This window comes from Carassius carassius, chromosome 18, assembly GCF_963082965.1.
Source record: "Carassius carassius chromosome 18, fCarCar2.1, whole genome shotgun sequence".
Lineage (NCBI taxonomy): Eukaryota > Metazoa > Chordata > Actinopteri > Cypriniformes > Cyprinidae > Carassius > Carassius carassius.
The window spans coordinates 24302090-24324838 of NC_081772.1; the positions used below are offsets into that span (position 1 = coordinate 24302090).

Consider the following 22749-nt stretch of genomic DNA (forward strand, 5'->3'; position numbering starts at 1 on the left):
CTTTCCAGTCAGAAAATAAACAAGGTCTTTTTTAAAACGTAGTGCAATAACGTCAATCCCCCCACATAAAAATTATTGCCTGAGGAAATAAAGCATATTAGAAGCATTTTGAAAATGCCAAATGTGACAAATTACATTAACGGAGATCCAGCAGTTATATTTTGCTAAAATAACACTGCGGGCAATGAAGTGACAAAAGGCAGAAAACTATCATGGGATTTATGAGTAAAGCTCCATCTTTCTGGTTTTAATTACTGGTTTCTTCCAGGCAAGAAAAGAATGAGACAAACAAGAGTTGGTGTACTTCTTTTATTGTACTTCTCTTCTATTACAGATATATGAATGCATAAATATTGGCTCCAGGCCACGCATTTAATATTCAAGAAAAACATCTCGCAACAAAGCTCCATAAATGATTCCTACCCTTGAACCCTAGTTAGTTTAGGCCTGTATCATACTGCAGACAAGTACGTAAACGCGAACGCTTCTGGTGTCAAAAATCAAGCATTCTGATCAACATCAAACGCAATTTAATTCAACTATTGACATGTTCACAGTAATGCAATGACATTTTAATACTTGCATGGAGTATGTTTTGGGCCTAACAATGAATGTAGATTTGAACTATTGCTTTAAGTTATTAAGCCACCTCTGGTGTACTGGGCTACAGGAAAGAGAAAGAAAGGAAGCATTTAGGAGAATGAGGAGAAAAGTCAATGATTTACTTCAAAGCATACAATGAAAGTAGCACGCATATAAAAAGTCTACAAAACAAGCAAGGCGCAAGTCACCTTCTCAAAAACATGCTAGTGCTACGGTGTTTCATTTAGGTCCTAATCAATAAATGTACAGTGAAGCATCTTAACACTAGTATTGAGGTCTAGATAAATATAGATAAAAAATGATGGCAGTGACGGTGATGTGGCATTCACACTAGAGGTTTTAGGCTACATTTACACGACAACGATGTAGTCAAAAACTGGAAAGTTTATCCCTTGCGTTTTTAAAAAGTTTCACGTATACACGACAGCGTTTTCAAAAGATTTGGGTTTACACATCCACGAAAATGGCCAAAAACGCTGTATTACGTATGCCAGGCCAGTAGTTGGCGCTGTCACCTTGTTAGTAAACAGTAGCTTTAGGAAAGTGACTGTTATCTATTTGTTGTAATATTGGTGAAGTAAATCCACACTTTGCTGAGGAAGCGTTAGCAAACTCTTGAGCAGCAACAACAGTACCATGTACTCCGCCATTGTTGTGTATGTTTGTTCGCGCTTGCCTTTAAAATCGACACGTATTGCTCATGTCTACATACCTAACACATACAATGAATGCATGATGTCACTGTTTTCAAAGATTCCCGTTTTGGGTGTTTACACGGAAACTGAAACCCATTTTCAAAAATAATCGTTTTCAGTCCCCAAAATGTCGCTGTCGTGTAAACCAACAGGCAAAATGCATAAAAAGTTTCCTGTTTTTGGCTGAAAATGTCCTGTGAACGGCCCGTTAGTGTGGATCTGAGTTTGACTGATCACCAGGTCTGGCTTGTTTAATTAATGCATCTCCCAAACTTCTGTAAAAGCACAAAAGGATTTTTACTTGATTCCGAAAAAGGGGCTTTGGGTTTATTTTCATGTGAACCACAGTATGGTTTGTGGTCAATGGGAATGCAATCCAGAAGTGGGCTGGTTCTAATTAAGAATTGTGCCATTTTGCTAGTAACAAACAGAAATCAAAACATTGTTCTGCAACTTTAAAGATTTCAAACTTTGTTGCCTGGATAATGTTGATGGTGAAAGAATTTTTGCTAACATACCAGAGTTTAGAATAACAATAACAGTGGGAAAGCAGATCAACATGTCAAGGAGAGTAGAGCCAATGGGTTCTGATGCAAGCAAATGTATCAAGTGTGAAACAATCATAGAAATATGTTTGGTTTAAAATCCTACCCCATCTATCATAGCTCATGCATTCAGTAACCTCTATCCAGTGAGATGGAGTCAGACAGATGGAGATTTAAATACAGTTGTAGAGATATTGATGCACTATAAATAAACTACTAAAGCATTTGGATTTGAAAGGAAAGTGTTCTGTAGTGTTGGGTTCTTCGGGATATTCGAGAGTTACCAGTTGTCCAAGAAGTCAAACCCAGTCTTCAGGATACTACTGCTTGTGTTATACTGAAAAAAAGAAATACAACAATTTACGTGTTGTCAGTGGTTGAAATGTTAGTAGCAAAATAATAATAATAATTTTAAAAAATCAAATTGAGAAGTTTCTATAATTTATAAGTTATTTTATAAAACTATTATCAAGTATGTGCAAGTTCTTACACATACTTTTTGGATTCATGTTGGTTTTGAAAAACTTTTTTTTTTTAACTGAACTAACCAACGTCTTCTTAAAAAAACTCTAATTATCTAATATTATATCTCAATGAGACAATTCTCTGTTTTGGATCACATGACTTTGATAATATAAGAAGTTTTGTTTCAATAACTTAAATTTTTTCTAAGAAGTATTAATAAAAGATCCAAACTTCTTAAGGTTTTCTTTTGAAGAACGTTATTAATTTATTTTTTCTGATGCATTTTCATTTTGAAACACTCGTAAAAATGCTTCCAAAAGAGGATTTTGGCAGTGATGCCATAGAAGAACCATTTTGGGTTCCCCAAAGAACCCTTCAGTCAACAGATCTTAACATAATCATGACTTTTTCCAGAATAAAGAAGATTTTGGTGCAATGAAAAGTTCTATGAATGTTAACATGTTCCTCATGGAATCATAAATGCCAGAACCATTCTTTTTAATGTATCAAGACAATTTATGCCACGAAAACACAAAATATTAAAACAAGGGCATTCTAGAAGAGTTCTATTCAATTGAATTTTCATTTGAATTAATGGAATAAATTAACTAAATGAATAATACAATGAACATCAATGCATTTACCCACATACAACTCTCGGTCTTCAATTAAACTATATAAAATGAAGGTGAAATTCCATCCCACCTGTGAGAAGGTAGGACTTTCAGCCTTGTCAGCATCTTTGACTGTGCTGTTGGACTGAGAGGAAGACCTGGTGACCAGACCAGGACTGAACACATCATCCATCGTGCTGCTCACAGAAGGAAGAGTGCTCTGGGCCCGTTCCCAGCCTTCCTCGGAGGTCGACACGGGAGCGGGAGGAATCGGGGTCACGCTGATGGCCGCAGGGGTCACGCTGATGGGAACGGGGGGAGGAGGTGCGTGAGGTTTGGTGATTCTCTGCTGAACCGGTCGTGACGGAGGCACATCCTCTGACTCTGACTTCAGGTATGACGGCAAAGGCTTCTCTCCTTTCTCCAGAGACTTGATCTGGCTGGGCGTCAGAGACTGAAACTCGGCCTTCTCGCCCTCCAGCCGCGAGCGCTCGGCGCTGATCTTCCAGAAGGACGACTCGTCAGTGCTGGGCAGCTTGGCGCTTTGAGAGGGCTTGGGTTTGGATTCAATCACGAAGGAGGGAACGGACGGTTCTGGAGCGCCGGAAATGATGCTGAACTCCATCTGACTCTGTTAGGAAGGGGCCGACTGAATCAGATGTGTTTGCTCTTTGTTAGCAAATTGAATATGTATTTTTAGCAGAGGTGGCCTACTTACCTTGGTCTCCCAGGAAAAGGGAGCCGAGTGCTCATCTTGCCATGTTAAGTCCTTGAAATAAAAGAGACAGAGATGTTAACAGGCAATAAGATGTGTCAGCACTCCTTAACCTGCCATTTCTGCATTGAATAGGGTTAAAAATACAGTACTCAAGAAGAAAAAAAAATATATAAATAAAGGATAAGCCAGCCTATCACAAAATATAAAACATAATTTACAAATGTGACACATGTGACTTCCTTAATAAGTGGCTCATAGATATATAATTAATAGCTGAATTTATCAGTATTTCATAGAGACTTCTTTCATACACATGGGATTTGTTTGTTCGTAGATATTTTGTTCTGGTTAACTGGTGATATTCACAAACGATTTTTAGTTAAGTTTATTTATTCGATATATTTGACAGAGATTTGTTTAGTAAGCATTTTAACGTACAGATATTTGAAATATCTGACATGCACTGTGTTTACTGGAATTAGAGTGATGTTAAGTATTAAGTTACCAATAGTTTAAATAAGTTTAAAAGACAAACCTTTCAGGTCTTTTTGTTAAACTGTTTACTTAAATCTCTTATGTATTTGACACAAGTAACAAAAAGCGTAACTCAAATTTGACAGTTTAAGTTAACACTTTAATTAATTATATATTTATAACTTTTTTAGCAGCTGGTTTAATAACATTTTTGTCTAGTTAACTTTTATTTTGACGTTCATTATTTGACACATAAAGTAGTAAGTATAATATATATATATAATTAATTATTTAATTAAATGTAACGGGAAAAAAAACTATTAATAACAGACCGGAGGTTTGTTGTTATTTGTTCATATCGTAATTGTTTTGGATTGACAAGCTCTTTATTAATAACGTTACTGTCGCGCAAAACAAAGCAAGCCTACACTGACCTGACAATAACAGCTCTAACTAAACCAAATAATCAGCACCTCTTCCCCGAAGTGCACGGTCTTCTGTCCGGTCTGGAGCAGTAGTTTCGGGAAGCAGATCATTTCTTCTCGCTCCACTCGGTGCATCGCGTACCGAGCGCGGATCCGCGGATCCAGCATCCCGTCGTCTATCGCCGTGTCCTGTTCCACCGGACTCATCTGATCCCAGGCCGAGCCGTACCTCTCCTTTATCTTCTCCCTCTCCTCCATGATCTTACGGGCCATGGAGTTGATGGAGGAGAAATATTCCATCTTTTTGGCCTCCGTGAGGAGCGGGTGATCCGCCACAGACGCCATTTCCTCAACAAGAGCAGCCACTGCTGACGTACACAAGAGACTTTTATTCTGTTTTCAGGTTAAAGTTTATCTTCAAAATGATTCATTTGGGTTGAATGTAACTTTTTGGACACGTACAAGCAAAAAAAAAAAAAAAGAAAAAAAGACTTTTCCATTATTCCATGTTTTTCTTATTCCCAACCTTTCTAGTCATTAATTTTAATAGACATTATGTTTCCATATTTAAGCATTAACATATACTAGAGTTCAAAAGTTCAGAATCAGGAAGATTATTATTATTATTATTTAATGTTTTAATTTAATTTAATTTAATGTTTTTGATTTCATTTGATTTTTGTTTTTAATTCAATTTGATCAAAATACAATAAAAACAGTAATATTGTAAAGGAATATTACAATTTAAAATATCCGTTTTCCTTTTTAATATACTTCTAAATCTAATTTATTCCTGTGAAAGCAAAGCTGAATTTTCATCAGCCGTTACAGTCTTTAGTGTCACCAAAGAGAAGTCGAATATTTTTGTTTGTTTAAGAAATTAACACTATTATTCAGCAAGGTTAAAATTAATTTTATAAAAAGTTATAGTAAAGACTTATATTGTTACAAAAGATTTCCATTTTTAATAAATGCTTTTCTTTTTAGCTTTTTATCCATTAAAGAGTCCTGAAAAAAAGTATAACAGGTTCCAGAAAAACAAAAACAACAACAAAAAATATAGATTTTCAACATTAATCATATATATATATATATATATATATATATATATATATATATATATATATATATATATATATATATTAAATTGAAAACCGTTATTTTAAGTTGAACAAAATTCACGTACTGTTTTACTGTATTGTTATTTTGATGAGCATAAGATACTTTTTATAGACATTTAAATATTAGGCATATCGTTACTGATCCTAAACTTTTGAACGGTAGCGTACAGCCAGCCACATGGTGTTGAAAGTCTTTATACGTTATAAAAATAAATAAATAAATAAATAAATAAAAATCTTTACTTTTATTTCTCATTCTTTCAAAGCTATAGCTAACTTTTATTCTGCCTTGCACATGCGCGTGCACGAGAGCGTCTCAGGGCAATGGCTTTAGAATCGGCGACCTCTAACGGTACAACTGATGAAAACCATCCAGAAAAAGGCGACGAGTGGAAAAAAGGATGGTTACTTAAGAAAACTCATTACACCAAGCGGTGGAAAATGATGTGGTTTCACATCAGAGAGGGACAGCTTGTCTATGGATTTAATGAAAAGGTAAGAGCGAACAATACACCGGTTTGCGCACAAGCCCTCGTAACAGTGATCATCTTATCAGCCTTAACTTCAGCACACCTGCAAGAGCGCGGTGAAAACTAATTATCTAATTAAGAAACTGTAAGGAACTGAAACTGCACGGTAAATAATGAATAATTAAACGCCACCGGATTAAGTTGCTAATCGCCATGTTGTTGTTGGAGTGTTACCATGGCAACGCCTGCCTCACGGAGACGCGCACTGACCCTTGTATATAATTGCTTTAGTTTTCAACATACAAGATAGGTAGGTACACATATAAACTGTCAAGGATTCTGAACTGTAATCTTTTCCTAGTCAGCAGAAAAGGCCATTAATCTGGTTGGAGCCAAGGTGGAGATGCTGGAGGGTGCTGGGGCTCTTGTCTGGAGCGTCACCCCGAGGGACAGTGAGCGCAGCTTCCTGCTGCAAGCGCGCACCGCGGAGGAGCGTCAGGCCTGGATGAGCGCCATCTGTGAGGCTCAGCTCAGCTCCCAGCAGCACAGATCCAACGCGTGCGTGCTGCAGTAAATACACCTGCTTCACCCCGCCAGACGGAGTTTGGAGTTTTATACACCATATTGCCTTTACTTTACATGATTTTAAAACATGATTTATGTAAGAAATCTTTGAGAAAATCGTTTTCCTACACAGTTCTACTACTAAAAAAGGTCAAATTTGATGTGTATATGTTTTAATAAAGCACATTGATAGTTTTCAGTGTCCAGTGAGTGATCACGGTAAATATGTATGTAGATGTTATGAGCCAGGGTGGTTGCCATTGACTATAACTAAAATTAAAACAACAATAACACACTTTAAATAAAACAAATTGAGATAAAACAAATATATATAAGTATAAACAAGCTTATTTTATTTCAGGTAGTTGCCATAACATTTAAAATAACTAAAATTAATTAAAATAAATATAAAGTAACATTAAAATACTAAATCTAATAAAATGAAAATTATTTTGAATGATATAGTTATATAATTTATATAATTCAAAATATAACCATGCAATAATAATATGTAATAATATAAATAAAAAAAATCAGCTTTTAGTTTTAGAAAGAAAAAGAAAGAAATAATAGTTGAACTAATTTTAAACAGTGTCCTGTAGAGGGCAGTGCGTGTTAGAAAACAAATGACACTACGCATTCATTCACAATCATTCTATTCATTCATTTTGGTCATTATTTATACTATATACTGTATAGTAACATTATATAGAAATGCATTTCTTAATGTGTCATTATATATAATAATATACTATACTATACATAATAATGAACTGTAAATATTCCTCTCTTTTTTATTAGTGACTATCTGTAATCATCCTAATTATTCAGTACCATAGCATCAGATATCAATGTCTTATATGATACACTGCATGAAAGTTTTGGGACAAAAAGATTTTTAATAGAAATGAAACATTTAATCAGCAATAATGAAATTTATATATATATATATATATATATATATATATATATATATACTTACTAGTTAACCAAAACAAAACAATAAGAGGCTTAGTTCAAAAATATAAACATAACAGTGAACTGTAAATGTAGGCTATACAGCTTAAATAATGTGTTTTGAGAAATAACAGACTTCTAACTTGACCTCAGATGTCTAGGAATATCAGTCATGTGTTTGACCCTCACTGACCCATTTAGACGATTTAGCAGCGATATACATTTGACCTGTGAGCGTGTAACCTGATCCGTGCGCGCGCCCTCGCGCTCTCGCGCGCTCTATCTCTCTCTCTCGCTCTCCAGTGTTTAGTTTCGGTCTGTAGACAGAGCTTCAGCGCGGTTGCTGTGATCTGATCTTTGGTGTTTAGTGGTTAGACATGAGAAAGGACGCTCAAGTGTAGCGGAGGAAACTTCATCTAACTTTAGTGAGCTTGAGAACTTGACCGAAACTTCCTGAAGATCTGAGGAGAAGAATGGAGCCGATAATAAATTGGACAGCGACTCAGGTCACGGACTGGATCAGAGGTAACTTCAGACTCTCCAGTTTAAACCCCTTTGATATAACACAACGTTCTTTTAATTAGTTACATAAATGCACCATGATAACCATAGTTTACATGTTTGAGTGCTACTGTTTGAAAATAATAATAATAATAATAAACTCTTACCCTAACCCAGTTAAAAAAATTTAAATGAATTTGAATTCTTAAAATGATTTTTTATTATTTATTTATAGACATGTTGATAAATATGATTGAAGACCACAGTTTTATTGTAAAAACAATAGCATTTTTTTGTCATAAACTATGGTTACTTTGGTAAATATTTGTTAAGGCAACATCTACATCCCTAACCAAATACAGAAACTCAATGTTTATGTATTCCTCCCTAAGCCTGATCAAAACCGGGAAAGCTTCTGAAACTCTGACAGCCTGCCAAACTTCGGCCAAAAATTCATATCTAAAAAAAAAAAAAATATGACAGATATATTTAATATTAGTTTTTATGATTATTATTTTTAAACCAGCTCTCATTAAACATACTAGTAGGCCTAAATGTCTAATAGCAATAATAATTGGCGAATTCATAATTTCTCAAAAAAGTTATACATTGAAGCAATGGAAATTTTTACTTCCAGATTATTATTCCACTGAAGAGTCAATAGTTTTATTTTGCATAAGCAAATTTCTTTGAGCAGGTTGGACATCTTGTTGTCGATCGTTTCAATTTTGAAAGCTGCTTTTAATGCTTAGCACCTTAAGTCTTTCGGTTTGTCATTTTATTCATTCTGTGATCTCATTCTACTGCACCAATTTAATAGTAAAGGATGTTATACATCATTATGGGTCATTTTGGATATTGTTTTCCCATTCAGACTGCTTTGCATAAGTTGTTAGGGTTATAGCAGATATGAAGTTTATCATTAAAATTAGGATGGAAAGGCTGATGATGTCAGCGCATCAGATGTTATGAATCCCATTTATCTGTGTTAGACTAAATACTTCCATCTCTGGATACTTACCACATATTTGTTGGAATCTGGAAGTCTTTGCAATTATTTGCGGCTTGTTTTTGTTGACTCAGTTGTATGTTTTCATACTTGCTCTCCATCTTTCTCCAATCGCCTGAAACAACACCATAAAACTTCACTTAGAGGAGACCTTGAGTAAATCATCAAGGTCCACCACAATATGAAATACCTATAATTCTGTGCTAACCAGAAATGACTGGCCATGAGATGTGAAAGACTTCTGAGATGGTTTGGGCCCAAGCCATTCACACACTTCTAAACAGAGCCAATGTTTCAACAGATGCATCTAATTATAAACTGAGCCACCTTGAAAGTTTCAAACCTGCTGTTCAGACTCTGGGTAAAAGTTGGCCTTTTGTGCTAATGAAGGACTAGCGTATCTCTCCTGACGCCAGTTTGAGACAATAAAAGCTGTGTCAGACAATACAGAAGTGAACAGATGTGGTACCCTGGGTCTCTTGTTCTGTGTGTGTACTGATCTAGGATCAGCTTCCATTGTTAAACTGATGTGATGAAGACAGATATCGATGACCAGCATTGCCTAATCATTGTAACCAATTGCCTCGAACGTCATATTTCGAGTAAATATTGTGCAAAATTAAGGTTAATGCAATACATAATAGTTAATTTACATAAAAAAAGAAATGAATTCAATACTCCCCTTCCTCTGCCTTCTTATTTTAATGCCCATTGAAGTGTAAGTGAACCAGCGGTTCAGCAAACTTCACAGATCCAGGATTAAAGCATGGCCTTGTGTTTACATTTGAATCCTGAGTCACTGATAGCAGCGTTAGCCGTTACTGTGTGTTTACATGTTCCTGTGAGGTCACGCTACACCAACCGTTCACACACACCAGCTCTTTGTCGCCAGGTCGGCAGGTCACTGATAATTGCAGCATGGTATGTATTTTATTAGCTTTGAAAGCTATATGTGTTTGCTTTTGAAGCAGTCTACATGAAATTTGTGGATAATTAGCAAAACGTGACTGCAGTTTCAATGACTTAGCAATGCAAATATGCACATGAGTCCATATTGAACATACATCATCCAGGTGGAGAAATATGTTCGGTTGATATGCCCATAGCATGAAGTTGCTGCTGTGATAATCTGTTATCAGCAGGAATCGTGCAGGAACACGCTCGCATATTTCAGCAGACTGAGACATTTCAGTCAATACAGTAGACATGTTTCCCTTTTAGCGAGCGAATCTCTTCTGTACATCCTGGCCACACCACTGCTTTTCTGACATCATCACTGAATCAGAGACTCATGGTTGTGCTGTAGGTACTTTTGGGACTCGTCTGCGAATTGTTGTCACACATGAGTTGCGTGACTGTGGTTGGACTGTTTGTGTGGAGACGACAGTTTTGTCTTTGTTATCTATCTATCTATCTATCTATCTATCTATCTATCTATCTATCTATCTATCTATCTATCTATCTATCTATCTATCTATCTATCTATCTATCTATCTATCTATCTATCTATCTATCTATCTGTCCGTCCGTCTATCTAACTGATAATTCAGTTTTCATTATGATCCCTCTATTCTTGTTCAACAGTATTACTCAGGTACCATTTGGTAGCAGTCAGTGCAGTGAATTTATTCAGGATAATTGAGTCTCAATGAGCTCAAACTCCCTCCAACAGGAAGCTGTTATATCACTGCTGGAAATACCCCAGAATACACAAGCAGAGCTTCAGGAACAGAGCGCCAGCCGACTATGTAGAAGCTTTGTTGAGTTCTGCAGGGTTTGGATGGAGGAAACTCTCTTTTCCATCCCTCACCCCCCACTACTGCCTTTGTTGTCCCTCATCTTCTGCCGATGGAGAAGACTGATGTCATGTCACCATTGAGGGGGACACTAAATGCACCAAATGTTTCTTTCATCCACTCTTGCTTTCCATGCGAACACTTGTTTCTGGTGGGAGAGGAGGGGCGGAGCAAACATTCCCTCTATTGACCCCCCAGACTGCAGAATGTGCGCCAAACTTCACTTATTCACAGCTCAGACAACTAAGCACGTGTCCACAGTGATGAGCAGACTATACTAAAGGCCAGCTAAACAATTTAAACACTAGTAAATGACAAGGCCAGCTAAGCAGAAGAGTCTGTGTTTAATAGTAAATATATTTGTGCTACTTACTGCTAAAAAGCAGGATATATATTATACAATATATATGATATAATGACCGGAAGATTAAAGAGCAAAATGAAACTGGCAGAAAAAAAGCAAATCTTACTTTTGATGTAGTTGCGAAGAAATGAAGTGGTATACTGATCTAGTTCAGGAGGGTGGACAGACCGTGACATCACTCAAGCCCTCTTCAGTATCATGCATGTTTTAGAAGAAAATATTTTGTTTGCATATTTCCCTTCTTACAAGTCTACTAAAGGGCAAAAGTGGAATGGCCAGTGATTCATAGGGCTAGATATGGAGTGGAAGAGTAACGTTCGGCACCGTTTCAGATTCTTGGAGGAGTTTCAGTCGCACACGGAGAACAATAAACATTCTTCAGTTCTCCAAAGACTCGGTAGGAAAGCTTTAGAAATACGCACCGCTACTGCCTTTTGTACACACGCTGACTTTCCCAGCGCCGCTCTCTCAGGGCAGCAGGCCAGCTCTGTCAATGAGAGACTGCATCGGGAGAAAGAGAGAGACACCCTACCCTCTCATTTCTAACTGAAGCTCGGGTGCCTCGGCCCTCTAATACTGCACTTTTAAGCTTGTTAGTCATTTGGATGTGAGTGAGCTCAATGGATACGATTAGTGGGCTTTGTGGTGTCTGATTCCCACCACAAGATAGACCTCATGCATTCATAGTCAAAGCATTCCACTTTTCAAGTTTCGTAACTTACAGCATGAGATACTGTAGTGTGAATACTTTTATCAGTTTACCGTTTGATATGACTCGCTGCGGCAGAGGAGAAGATTAGTCGTGTGTACAGCTTGAATTCCTCACAAGCTTTTGTGGCCATGGAAGACTTGGAATTAATTTAAAAATTAATCAAATGGATTATGTTTATGAGGTGCTTATGCTGTTTTCTTGTCCTTTTTGGATATTAAATATCTTTTTCTTTTAATGCTTAGTTTGAAGGCTCGCAGGGCATGTGATCAGGTAAACAGGTTTCCCCCACAAACATCCTTCATCTGTTTTCTTCAGCCTTTCTCCTATGAAGCGTGAGACATTCAAACCTTTAAGACTGGAGGAGCTGGAAATAGAAACGCAGAAGATTTTTTTCATGCATATAAGGCTAATGCAGTGATTCTCAAATGTTTTCAGGTGGTAGATCACAAAAGTTGACCATATAACCCTTAACTCATTGAGGGGGCTTATTTGACATTCTTAATACTTTCTAAAAGTATTTTTATTTATTAATTTTGATTTATTTATTTATTAGTCAGTTCATTGATCGTGAATGCTTTTTAAATTTATTTTATTTTATTTTTAGGCAAATCCTTTGTGTATAAGCATACTTATTTGGCAATAATTCGAACTCTGATTTGGAGACTTTATCTCTACTTAGCTGTCTCAAACTTAACCTGTCTTTTCACTGCTCCGGCTTATAGACATCCATGTGCAAGTCAGTCAAACTGAACGGCACATGCCTTCATCCCTTGAACTTCAGCGGGTTAGTTAACACAGAAATACCTTAAGAATTATAGATAACAAAAGCTAATTTTAGTTTGCTCACTACATCGGTGGATTGTTATTGTTGACACTTTCTCCTTTGTGGCAGCTTTTCTCCGGCGAATCCATTGACACTGTTTCTCTTTTTGAGCTCAGAAAACGCAGCTGTTGTCTTTCAGTAGGAGCGTTCAGGGGAGGGTCCCTAACTTTGCCCTTTGACCCCTCTTTGCCTCCTTTTCTTGCTTTCTCTTTGGTTTTAAAAGAGGCGTCTACCCCCCACAAAGAGCTACTTTTCAGTCACAAACAGTGGACAGAAGATTGTTTTGAGCTCACTTCCCTTGATTCACACAAAAGTTTCAGCTAATATTCAGGGAGAAAGAGCTTTTCTGTGTCTTTCCCAGACTTGGTTTGCACAGTACTGTAAGTCTTTAGCCTTCCAGTGAAATGCATTCGAATGAGTCAAATAAAGGTGAATCCTGCCAAAACTTGACCAGGTCATTTCTCTCCAACATAAAACAGAAAATATAGTAGAATGCATTGAAAAATAAAGCTTACACTAAAATAAACTTTGGCGTAGGATTTACTTTTAAACTATTTTCTAGTAAATTTAGAAGTAAACGGCAAGCAACACATTCAATTAAACATGGAATTTTGAAGGAAGACTGAAATAGTATTTTCCTGTAAATCATTTTCCAGTAAACTCTGGTTTTAGTTTTATTAACATGATATAAGGATTAATTCATTGGATTAGCATGAATTGCTCAGTTGATACACAACGTATGTATGTGTGTTTGTTGAATTATTTGAAAGCATGACTGCATCTTCTCACACACATGGAGGCAAGCCATGTAAACCACAGGACAGTGATGTGATCTCATAGACCTTGCTTTATTTGTTTACCCTTATATAGTAATGATCTGTTCTCAGATTAGGTCACTGGCATTTGCCATGAGAAATACTGGGACTCTTCAGGCTAGTGCAAATGTCTTATATTGACTCAACATCTCGATGTTTGTGGTGTCAAAACCCGTGTGGATCCACACTCTCCCTGAAAGAGTTTCTTTGTGGTCTGTCTCTCATTCTCACTTTCCCTCTGTCTCTCAGGGCTGGACGACAGTCTCCAGCAGTATGTTTCTAACTTCGAGAGAGAGAAGATCAACGGAGAGCAGCTTCTGAAGATTTCCCATCAGGATCTGGAGGAGCTGATGGTGACCCGTGTCGGCCATCAGGAGCTGATTCTGGAGGCTGTGGATCTCCTCTGTGCATTGGTCAGTTCTTCAGCTGCCCCGAAAGCTCACCCCGTCCAGTCAGATAGGGTTTTGGCTTCCACACATCCAATCAGATTTCCTGGAGAAACCATGCCCAATCCTATTTATCTCCGTCAGGAAGTATATATAGTTGCTGACCTTTGCCCTCCTTTTTAAAGTATCTAGCATAAAATAGGTCTATGTTTGGCATAGCACACTACCATGCAATTCTTCCAGTTCCTGCAGTGTTTAGTATGTATGCTGTGCGCAGTATGCAGATTTTCTATGTTCATGAAATATTAAGATCTACTGTAGATTTGGCCTTAAATTCCCAAATTATGCAGTGTACAACACTGTACAGAATACTGTATCCCACAATGCAACGTGTTCAACTTGAACTTGAATTTCCAGTGTGGCAACTCATTATTTTATAGTTTGTTTGTTTTTTGTTTGTTTTTATTTTTTAAAAGGGACAATACACATTAATCAACATGAGCAAACAATTCCACCATGTAAATGTGCCAGATTTAGTCATTCAGGCTAATTTTCATCTGTAGTCCCTCGCAGGTTGATGGTAAGAAACTATCCATACACAAAGCAGAAACAAACATATTCCAAAAACCAAAATACAATTAAAAAAAAACAAAAAAAACACTACTTCAAATTATGAGGACATATTTGATTATCCAATGACCACCCTTTTACAGATTCAGAAAAAGGAGCCACAGATGTAATATTTCTTAATTCTATGGGTATAGTATTCCAAGTATTTACTGCTCTATAAGAAAATACTTATTCCCAAAAGTACTTCTTCTATGTGGTATTATACAGTCCCCTCTAGTAGTGGCTCTAGTAAAAGAGTTCTAAATTTTCCTAATAAATTTATTAAGTGGAAGCTGAGCCAAACCATGCAGAATTTTAAACACAAGTAAAATATCTGCAAATTTAATCATATTTTCCCAACTTAAAAACCCGTATTTAGTTAGAATTTCACAATGATGATATGAATTAGACCTTTTATCCAATATTTTCAAAGCCTGCTTATAGAGCCTTTCTATTGTTTGCAAGATAGTCCCACCTGTCTGTGTCCAATTGGTGAGACAGTAATTCATATGTGAAAAAATCATAGCATTAATGTATAACTTTGAGGCCTCAGTGGTTAAATTATTCCTAATATATCTAAAATGTTATTTTAACTTGTTTTTTTAAATGTCAGTTGTGAATCAAGTATTATACCTAGATATTTATACTCTTGGACTACTGATAACCTTTTATCTGCAACTGTGACATCTGGATCAGGATCTCTATTTGCAGACTTTGAAAAAAACATACATACAGTTTTACTAACATTAAGATGTAAACAAGAGTTTTTTAACCAATTTGTAATCTTAACCATTTCTGCTGATAATTCATCTCCCGCTTGTTTTTTAGTTTTAGCATGCAAGTATATAATTGTATCATCAGCATACATCTGACAATTTACAGCAGGTGCACAAACATCAGGCAAATCATTAATATACAAACTGAACAACTGAGTTCCTAGTACTGATCCTTGAGGTACACCAACTGAATTAATAAGTGATTGCGAGCTTTTATTGTCTACTCGAACACACTGTTGTCTATCCATTAAATGTGATTTTATCCATTTAATTACTCTTGTTGAGAGATTATAATTTAACAACTTTTTAATTAAAATCTTATGATTTACTGTGTCAAATGCTCTCCTTAAATCCAGAAAAACAGCTCCCACCACATCACCTTTATCTAATTTTGCTTTAATATTTTCCAAAAGAAGACAATTTGCGGTTTCTGTTGAATGGTACTTTCGAAAAACAAACTGCATCGGATGCAATGAAAATTATGTGTTATTCAAACGTAATATTATCTGTTCAGAGATCCATTTTTCTGCACTTTTTTGAAACTGCGGGGGGAATACTAATGGGTCTATAATTACTAATTGACATATTATTGCACTGCTAAATGTTAAGACATTTTATGGCATTGGCAATTTAATCAAAATAGTTCAAGATTACTGGATACCGCTCACATAAAGTATGATGAGATTATGTGACTACAGTGCAGCATACTAATTATTTGTTGTAGAAGTTTCATTTAATGTATTAATATATTTTAATATATTATTTATTGGCTTAAAAGTTTTGCAATTTAATGCTTAAAAATGTAGCATTTTAAATGAAGTTTTGTGTAAAAATGGCTTGGCAGACCAAAGGATTTAAAAAGTGTACATTATTTCAGTTTCATTAATCGCGTTTGCATTTTTGTAAATATTACCCAGCATATTATATGTTCTATTGTATATTTCATATTTGGACAAATCTGTATATCAAATAAAACTGCATGCTATCCACAGTATATACAGTATGTACAACACAACAGTGTCCTCTACAGAATGTTGGATCATGATCTGATCATTAAACAAAGGAGTCTTCACACTGATTCAGACCAGTAATGTGTTTCAGTTTTGAAACATTAGTTAAATTTTTGATCTGCTCTTGTTTGTGAAATGGACTAAAGAGGTTGTAGCCAGCGATGCAGGAAACCCTGTTACAGAAAAAGTAAGAGTAGTATGCTAGTATGCTATTCTCAGCATTGCCAAAGTGGTCAAAGCCAAGCACATCAGTTTCTCTGAAGAGTTTTATTAAGTCATGCCTCTACTCAGGCCACATAAAGCTGTTATCATTTTAAGAACAGTTTGAACACGTAGCTTAACATTGTGACACATATGCTCTTATCTAACATTAGAAGAGAGGTTTCTTCCCAGCATGAGCTCTGTTATAGGTGGAGACTGCCGTGAACAGGAAAGCAGAGTTTTCCCAGGCATTCCGATCAGCTGTTTTCTCTCGCTTCCTTCCCAGGATTTCTCCTTGCTCTCTGTTTTTCTGACAGTATTAATGACCACAAAGTGCACCTTAAAAACATGTAGTGAACTAAAGGAACGTTCTGCCTGTGTAAATCCATGTGTGTGCAGTGTGTGCAGTGAACAAACCCAAAGTTGTAGACCATGCTGATTCTTATCACACAAGCCGTGTTAGCTGCCGCTCTGTCCCGACATTGCTGTGGATATGAATAGAGAGGGTCAGCTGGAACAAACAGTGTCCACTGTGTCCATTCAGACTCTATTCGGTCAAGATAGGAGACTGAAACAGGACCTTATAATAGGAGACCGCACCCTAAAGAGACACTGATGTTGATGACTTTCTGTTTTATCACCATTTTTCTATTTTTATTTTATTTTTTATTTTTTTTAATTTTTGCATGTATGTGAAATAGTCCTTTCATTAAGAAAGCTTATACAATATGTATAAGCATAAAATTTGTCTTAAAGGGATAGCTCACCCCCCCCCAAAAAAAATCAAAATAAATTATATATATATATATATATATATATATATATATATATATATTAGAACTCTGTAATATTGATATAAATATATTAATTACTTTAATACTCTCTAATATTGATGATAACCAATATTACCAAATTGTTATATATAACATTTTCCATACTGTAGTGTACATTATTAAGTTGTGATGCCTAAACTTACTTTTTAAAATGATTAATTTTTACACTCAGAAAATACTATTATTATACTATTATAAAAAAAAAAAACTTTAGGCCTAAATCTAAGATTTGTTTAAATTGCATTTAAAATTTCAATCCATTTGGATTACACAGATTTAACACAAACAAACTGATAGACTTATTGACGCGTTAGTCATATATGAATCTAAGAAACGTTAGATTTCTACACTCGAAAAATCATTGCATAGTTGTTTTTTATTGACTGTGTGCATCTATTTGATTTTATTTAAATAGTCATATTTTCAAAATGCATTTATTCAAATTGCTTAGAATCAGCATAAATCTGTTCTTTGTGAAAATTAAATGTATTCCGATAAAAAGTACGAAGTATGGTTAAAATATTGCTAGCTAATTTGTATGCGATTGAAATAATTTCGATTGATCGGCGCTAAATATATAAACCTGGTTATTTTGTAAATAAAACACATCCAGTTTATTCGTACTATATATAATTCTTGCTTGTTTCAATTATGCATGACTGACAAATATCCATCACATTTTAAGTTTATAAGTTTATGAGTTTATTATGTAGTTTTATGGTGTTTTTTGGAGGTTGACAGCACCTGTTCAATGAGCAAATGACAGCAATGAGTGAGCTAATCCTTTACATCCGTCCATTATTGTACAAAGATTGCACAAAAGGTGTGTTTCTTTGGAAGACTGCGCCTGCAGCATACAGTAAGCAGAAGCCTTGTGTGTTGGTGTGACATGTTGGAGCTCTACCTGTCAGACCAGGTGGCTTTTCACAAGGATGTTGTTGAGAAAAGATTTACCTTAGTCATTTTCCGTTTGTTTTTAAGCATCGACCTGTTCTAAGCAGTAGTGAGCGGAGAACCACAGAGGAAGTGCATGAAGGCTGGAATAGACATTGCGGTGTTGAATTTGTGAGAGGTCAGCAGCTTCAGCACTCATGGGTAGAATGTTCTGGAAGATATCTCCTGGAGAGCAGGAAACAGATGTGACCCACCCACCTGTCAGAGAGCCCCCCGCCCAGCGCTCGCGCACACACACACACACACACACACACACACACACACACACACACACACACACACACACACACACACACACACACACACAGTCAGCTAGCGCAGGAAAATATGTCACGCCATTGTTCCAGTAGTTTCCGCCGGGCGGATTGAGCCTCATCTTAATGTATCTGTTAGGTCTCTGGTTATTTTTACATTTGCTTTCATGAGGACATGCTAAAGCTCTCTGGCTCGGTTCCACTGCGGTAAAGAACCATTTTTTAATACAATAGAAGACAGACTTGTCTGTATGTGGTCCATAGAAACTATTTCATCTGGAGTCCATTGCATGTCCATGAACTATTGATAGAGGAGTCTGAACAATTAAAAAAAAAAAAAAAAAACTAAACCACTAGTTTTTCTCATCAAGACAACTACAAACTTACCAATACCTGTCATGGTTAGCCTGAATATTAATATTTTTGTGCGCCCCAAAATGACACTTTGTTGGCTGAGCCTGTTTCCAGCTCTGATAAATAAATAAAAAATAAATAATATTAATAGTGGTGGCTTCATTTCTTGTACTTGGGTCTGTATATCTTGAAGTTTTGACTCCTTCACGATTGCAAGTAAAATTTTTTAGATTTCAATTTAACATTACTTACAGTTTTAACTAAAGTATATGTGAGATACTTGACCTGCGTCTGTGACTGTATGTCACAACTGCAACTTAATATCACAATTGAGACCTTTTATATATATTCAGTACTGTTTCATAATTTACGTTTTTACATGTCAGAATTGTGATTTACTTACACTTTTGCAAGTTTTGACAATTGCAAGTTTTTCTTAAATATTCTTATTATATTTCTGGTAATTAGGACTTTATAGCTTGCAATTTTGACTCTTGTCACAATTGCGAATTTTTTTACTATTGCATTTTTAAATATTTCTCAATGTTTTTATATTTCCGTCTTGTGATAAAATGCAAGACAGAAAACCATTTCAACTATGGCACGTCTATTTTCCTATTTTTAAACAGGAGATTTAAATAATCAAATGATAAATAGGATATTATTAAATATGAATTCATTCTTCTTCCAAGCATGTGACATTGTATTTCCAGCAGACGGTCATGCGACTGACCATGTGACCAGTGCATTCCCAGCTTCATAGGATCACAGAACTCATTTCTCCACTGTGAATAAATCGCCATCCGAATCCATGAGTTTTATCGCCGAGGTGCCATGTACATTTATTTTTACAGACGCCCACATGAGAAACACATGAGGGCTTGCACACCTTATGAGCTTTGAAGGACTAGTTCACCTTTAAAAAAATAACAATTTTTCTCAAAATCTTATTCATATTCATGCATGTGAAATATTGGCACATCAAGATCCGTTGTACCGAATTTGACAGCAGTGATGCCAAACATGATTGGATGAATTCCAATGTGAAATGTTACTGTGATCTGATGATGTTTTTGTGTTGAATTTAATACTCTGTGAGAGAGAGATTCTGCTCTTAATTTCTGGCAGTTGAAGAGTGCAGCAAGAAATGTATAGAGGGTGGATTGCCCCTTTTCATTCCTTTAATAATTCTGCCATCATGAACTCATCATAGCTAAGGCTTTGTTATAATACAAAAACAACAGGAGAAGATTCCAGAAGAGCACCTGCATCCTCGTTGAACTCAGTTCAGGTTCAACTTTCTCTCAAACACCTGTATTCTGTTGTTGTTGCTGACCAGGCCAAAGTCTCTGCACTTTTTGGCAGACTTGAAGTCTGTCGGTCGGTGACTGGCTGGGTTTAGGGCTGAGACGGCTTTCAGGAATCCCTCTGAAGTCAGGCAGTGACCATGTTCAAGCGACGGCTCTGACCGGCGCGATGGAATGTGATGGGATTTTTAGCTGGAAAGGTTGTGAGAATGACCCTTGCGCTGTAGCCACTGTCACATGGCATTACAAACACCACATACTTCCCATTTCATATCACTAAAGTGGAAGATACACAAACGGAAACTGCTTTAGGGCTTGATAAGCGAGGCATTTGATAGCGAGGCACTGTTAGCATCACTATTATTATTGCTTATGATTAGGGATGTGAATAAACCCCTAAATCTAAATTGTAAACTTCAACCTTTAAGTGTATATATATATATAAAAAATATATACAAATATTTTTTTACGCTTTTTAAGGGTAGGCTAAGAATACTTATTTTTACACAAGAGTGCAAAATATCTCTTTTGTAATTGGTCTCTCTCTCTTTTTTTTTTTAACTTGGGCCAGTAAGCAACCATCCAAAACACCTAAGCAACTGCATAGCAACATGCAAAAACATAGTAACACCCAATACCCTAGGATTTTGACCACTTTCTTTAGATGTAAAAATATAGATTAATCTAAAAAGATTGTGAATGCTTATTTGTCGTTGCAGAACTGTGGCGTGGAAACTGATAACTTGAAGACTCTGGTGGGTCAGATGCGAGCAGCATCCAACAACTTGCACAACTGTGCGTCAGAGCGCAGGAAAACCCCTTCTTATGATGGAGGAAGTCCTAACAAACCACCTAACTTGTTCCTCACTGCTGTGGTGGAGCTGATAGGGGCTGCTAAGGGCATGCTGGCTTGGCTTGACAGGTGTGTGAGATTTACACACAAACACACTCTTTCTGTCTCTTACAAACTTCACCTACAAAGAATGTTCCAAGCACTTTGGCTAACGTAATGTAAAGGCTGTGCAAATGTTTGGAAGAAATGGTAGGACAGTGGCCTTTTAAGTCAGGGAATGCAAATAAATTTGGTCACATTCTTACTGGCAGCTGTCTCATCAACTGTTGTTTTGGTTTCTGTGTTCAGTCAAAACTCTTTAAATCATACGTCCACTGCATGTTTGGGCTTGAAACATCACATACCAGATCATACCAGATGTGTGAACATCTCATGAGCGTTTGGATGAGTTCCACGTTGTTCTCTTTGTTCGTCTGCAGGACTCCCCTCACAGGAGTCAGTGACTTTACATCAACCAAAAACAAGATCATTCAGCTCTGTCTGGAACTGACCACAACTGTCCAGAAGGTTTGTTTCTGTGTTCTTCAGCTTTGATCTCCTAGTCAAAGTCTAAATATCTAGTTTAACTAGTTTTATTCAAGTTAAAAAAATATTATTTGACATCACTGTTTATGGAAATGTTTTATTTGGTCTTTAAGGTAACAATTGCAGGTTGCTACTTTTCATTCACCAAGATTGTATTAAACTATTCAAAAAAGTTAATCTGAATAATAATTGAATTATTTGTTTGAAATATAAAGTTTTTTATTTTATAATTACTTTTTAAAGTTCTCTCTTTCTCTCTTCCTTTGTAATTGTTTGTAAAAATGTCAAAATATTTTTTAATAAATGCACATCTTACCAGGTTAATTCAAAATTAACTAAAACTAAAACCAGAAAGAGAAAAAAAAAACACTTTTGTTACTTGAAATAAAATAAATAATTTAATAAAATACAGATTTTAGCTAGTTGCCAAAATAACTAAAACTAAAACAAATTAACTAAATATATTATATACATCATATCAGAATTATACTTATTTTCTGAATTGGCTAAACCACTTCTCAAGACATTAAATTCCCATTTTTGTTGAAATATCTAGCTGCATTAAAAAAAAAAAGTGTCCTGTGTGGACAGCATTTATTTGTCAGAGTTATTATTATTTGAGAACAAAAAATGTAAATAAGATTTAATTGAAATAGAAACAGTAATTTGTAAAAAAGTCAGTTGATCAATTAATAACAAAAGTAACAGCTAATTCAAACATCATGTCAAACAGTAGTGCAGTAAGGTATGTCTTGATGAACTCTTTAAGCACACAGATGTGTCCTGAAGCACACAGAAACATATGGTTTCACTGAGCCGGGGATGGGCGGCTCATAACTGTGATCGAGGTCTTCATAGTCTCAAGCAGCACAGCCCTCAAACCCTGCAGCAATTACCCTGTCAAACTCGTCTTTAAATCAGAATTAACCCCTTCTCCATCTATTTGTCAGCGCATTCCATATTTCAAATCCTCATATTACATTTCTTAAATACTTTCTTTGGTATTTTGATTTCAT

General features: G+C 36.0%; 3 protein-coding genes and 1 long non-coding RNA gene across 4 annotated transcripts in view; 2 read left to right on the forward strand and 2 right to left on the reverse strand.

Moving 5' to 3' along the window:
* Positions 1–701: 701 nt before the first annotated feature.
* On the reverse strand, positions 702–4911 carry LOC132092724 (uncharacterized protein C1orf198 homolog). The gene is made up of 4 exons (XM_059499080.1): positions 4588–4911; positions 3641–3691; positions 3014–3553; positions 702–2180 (listed from the first exon to the last, which is right to left on the reverse strand). The coding sequence occupies exons 1-4, from the start codon at positions 4882–4884 to the stop codon at positions 2124–2126; spliced, it is 945 nt and encodes a 314-aa protein (XP_059355063.1). The 5' UTR covers positions 4885–4911; the 3' UTR covers positions 702–2123.
* Positions 4912–5946: 1035 nt separating this feature from the next.
* si:ch73-111k22.3 (pleckstrin homology-like domain-containing protein) lies at positions 5947–6753 on the forward strand. Its single transcript, XM_059498020.1, has 2 exons — positions 5947–6155; positions 6492–6753. The coding sequence occupies exons 1-2, from the start codon at positions 5985–5987 to the stop codon at positions 6702–6704; spliced, it is 384 nt and encodes a 127-aa protein (XP_059354003.1). The 5' UTR covers positions 5947–5984; the 3' UTR covers positions 6705–6753.
* A 1204-nt stretch (positions 6754–7957) lies between these two features.
* The window catches only part of cnksr3 (cnksr family member 3), a 53980-nt gene continuing 39188 nt past the window's right edge, over positions 7958–22749 (forward strand). The window contains exons 1-4 of the mRNA XM_059498034.1: positions 7958–8176; positions 13921–14084; positions 21075–21277; positions 21628–21715. Of these exons, the coding sequence (XP_059354017.1) occupies positions 8125–8176; positions 13921–14084; positions 21075–21277; positions 21628–21715 (507 nt within the window). The 5' untranslated portion in view covers positions 7958–8124. The remainder of the gene's footprint in view (positions 8177–13920; positions 14085–21074; positions 21278–21627; positions 21716–22749) is intronic.
* Positions 17071–18651, reverse strand: LOC132091954 (uncharacterized). Its single transcript, XR_009422173.1, has 2 exons — positions 18441–18651; positions 17071–17138 (listed from the first exon to the last, which is right to left on the reverse strand). It is a non-coding gene; the product is annotated as an uncharacterized LOC132091954 (long non-coding RNA).

Coding starts and splice junctions, on each gene's coding strand:
- LOC132092724 (XM_059499080.1), bottom strand. CDS start 4,884: ATGGCGTCTGTGGCGGATCACCCGCTCCTCACGGAGGCCAAAAAGATG. Junction 3,692..4,587: donor CCGTGCACTTCGGGGAAGAG/GTGCTGATTATT, acceptor TTTTATTTCAAG/GACTTAACATGGCAAGATGA. Junction 3,554..3,640: donor CCTTTTCCTGGGAGACCAAG/GTAAGTAGGCCA, acceptor CCTTCCTAACAG/AGTCAGATGGAGTTCAGCAT.
- si:ch73-111k22.3 (XM_059498020.1), top strand. CDS start 5,985: ATGGCTTTAGAATCGGCGACCTCTAACGGTACAACTGATGAAAACCAT. Junction 6,156..6,491: donor TCTATGGATTTAATGAAAAG/GTAAGAGCGAAC, acceptor ATCTTTTCCTAG/TCAGCAGAAAAGGCCATTAA.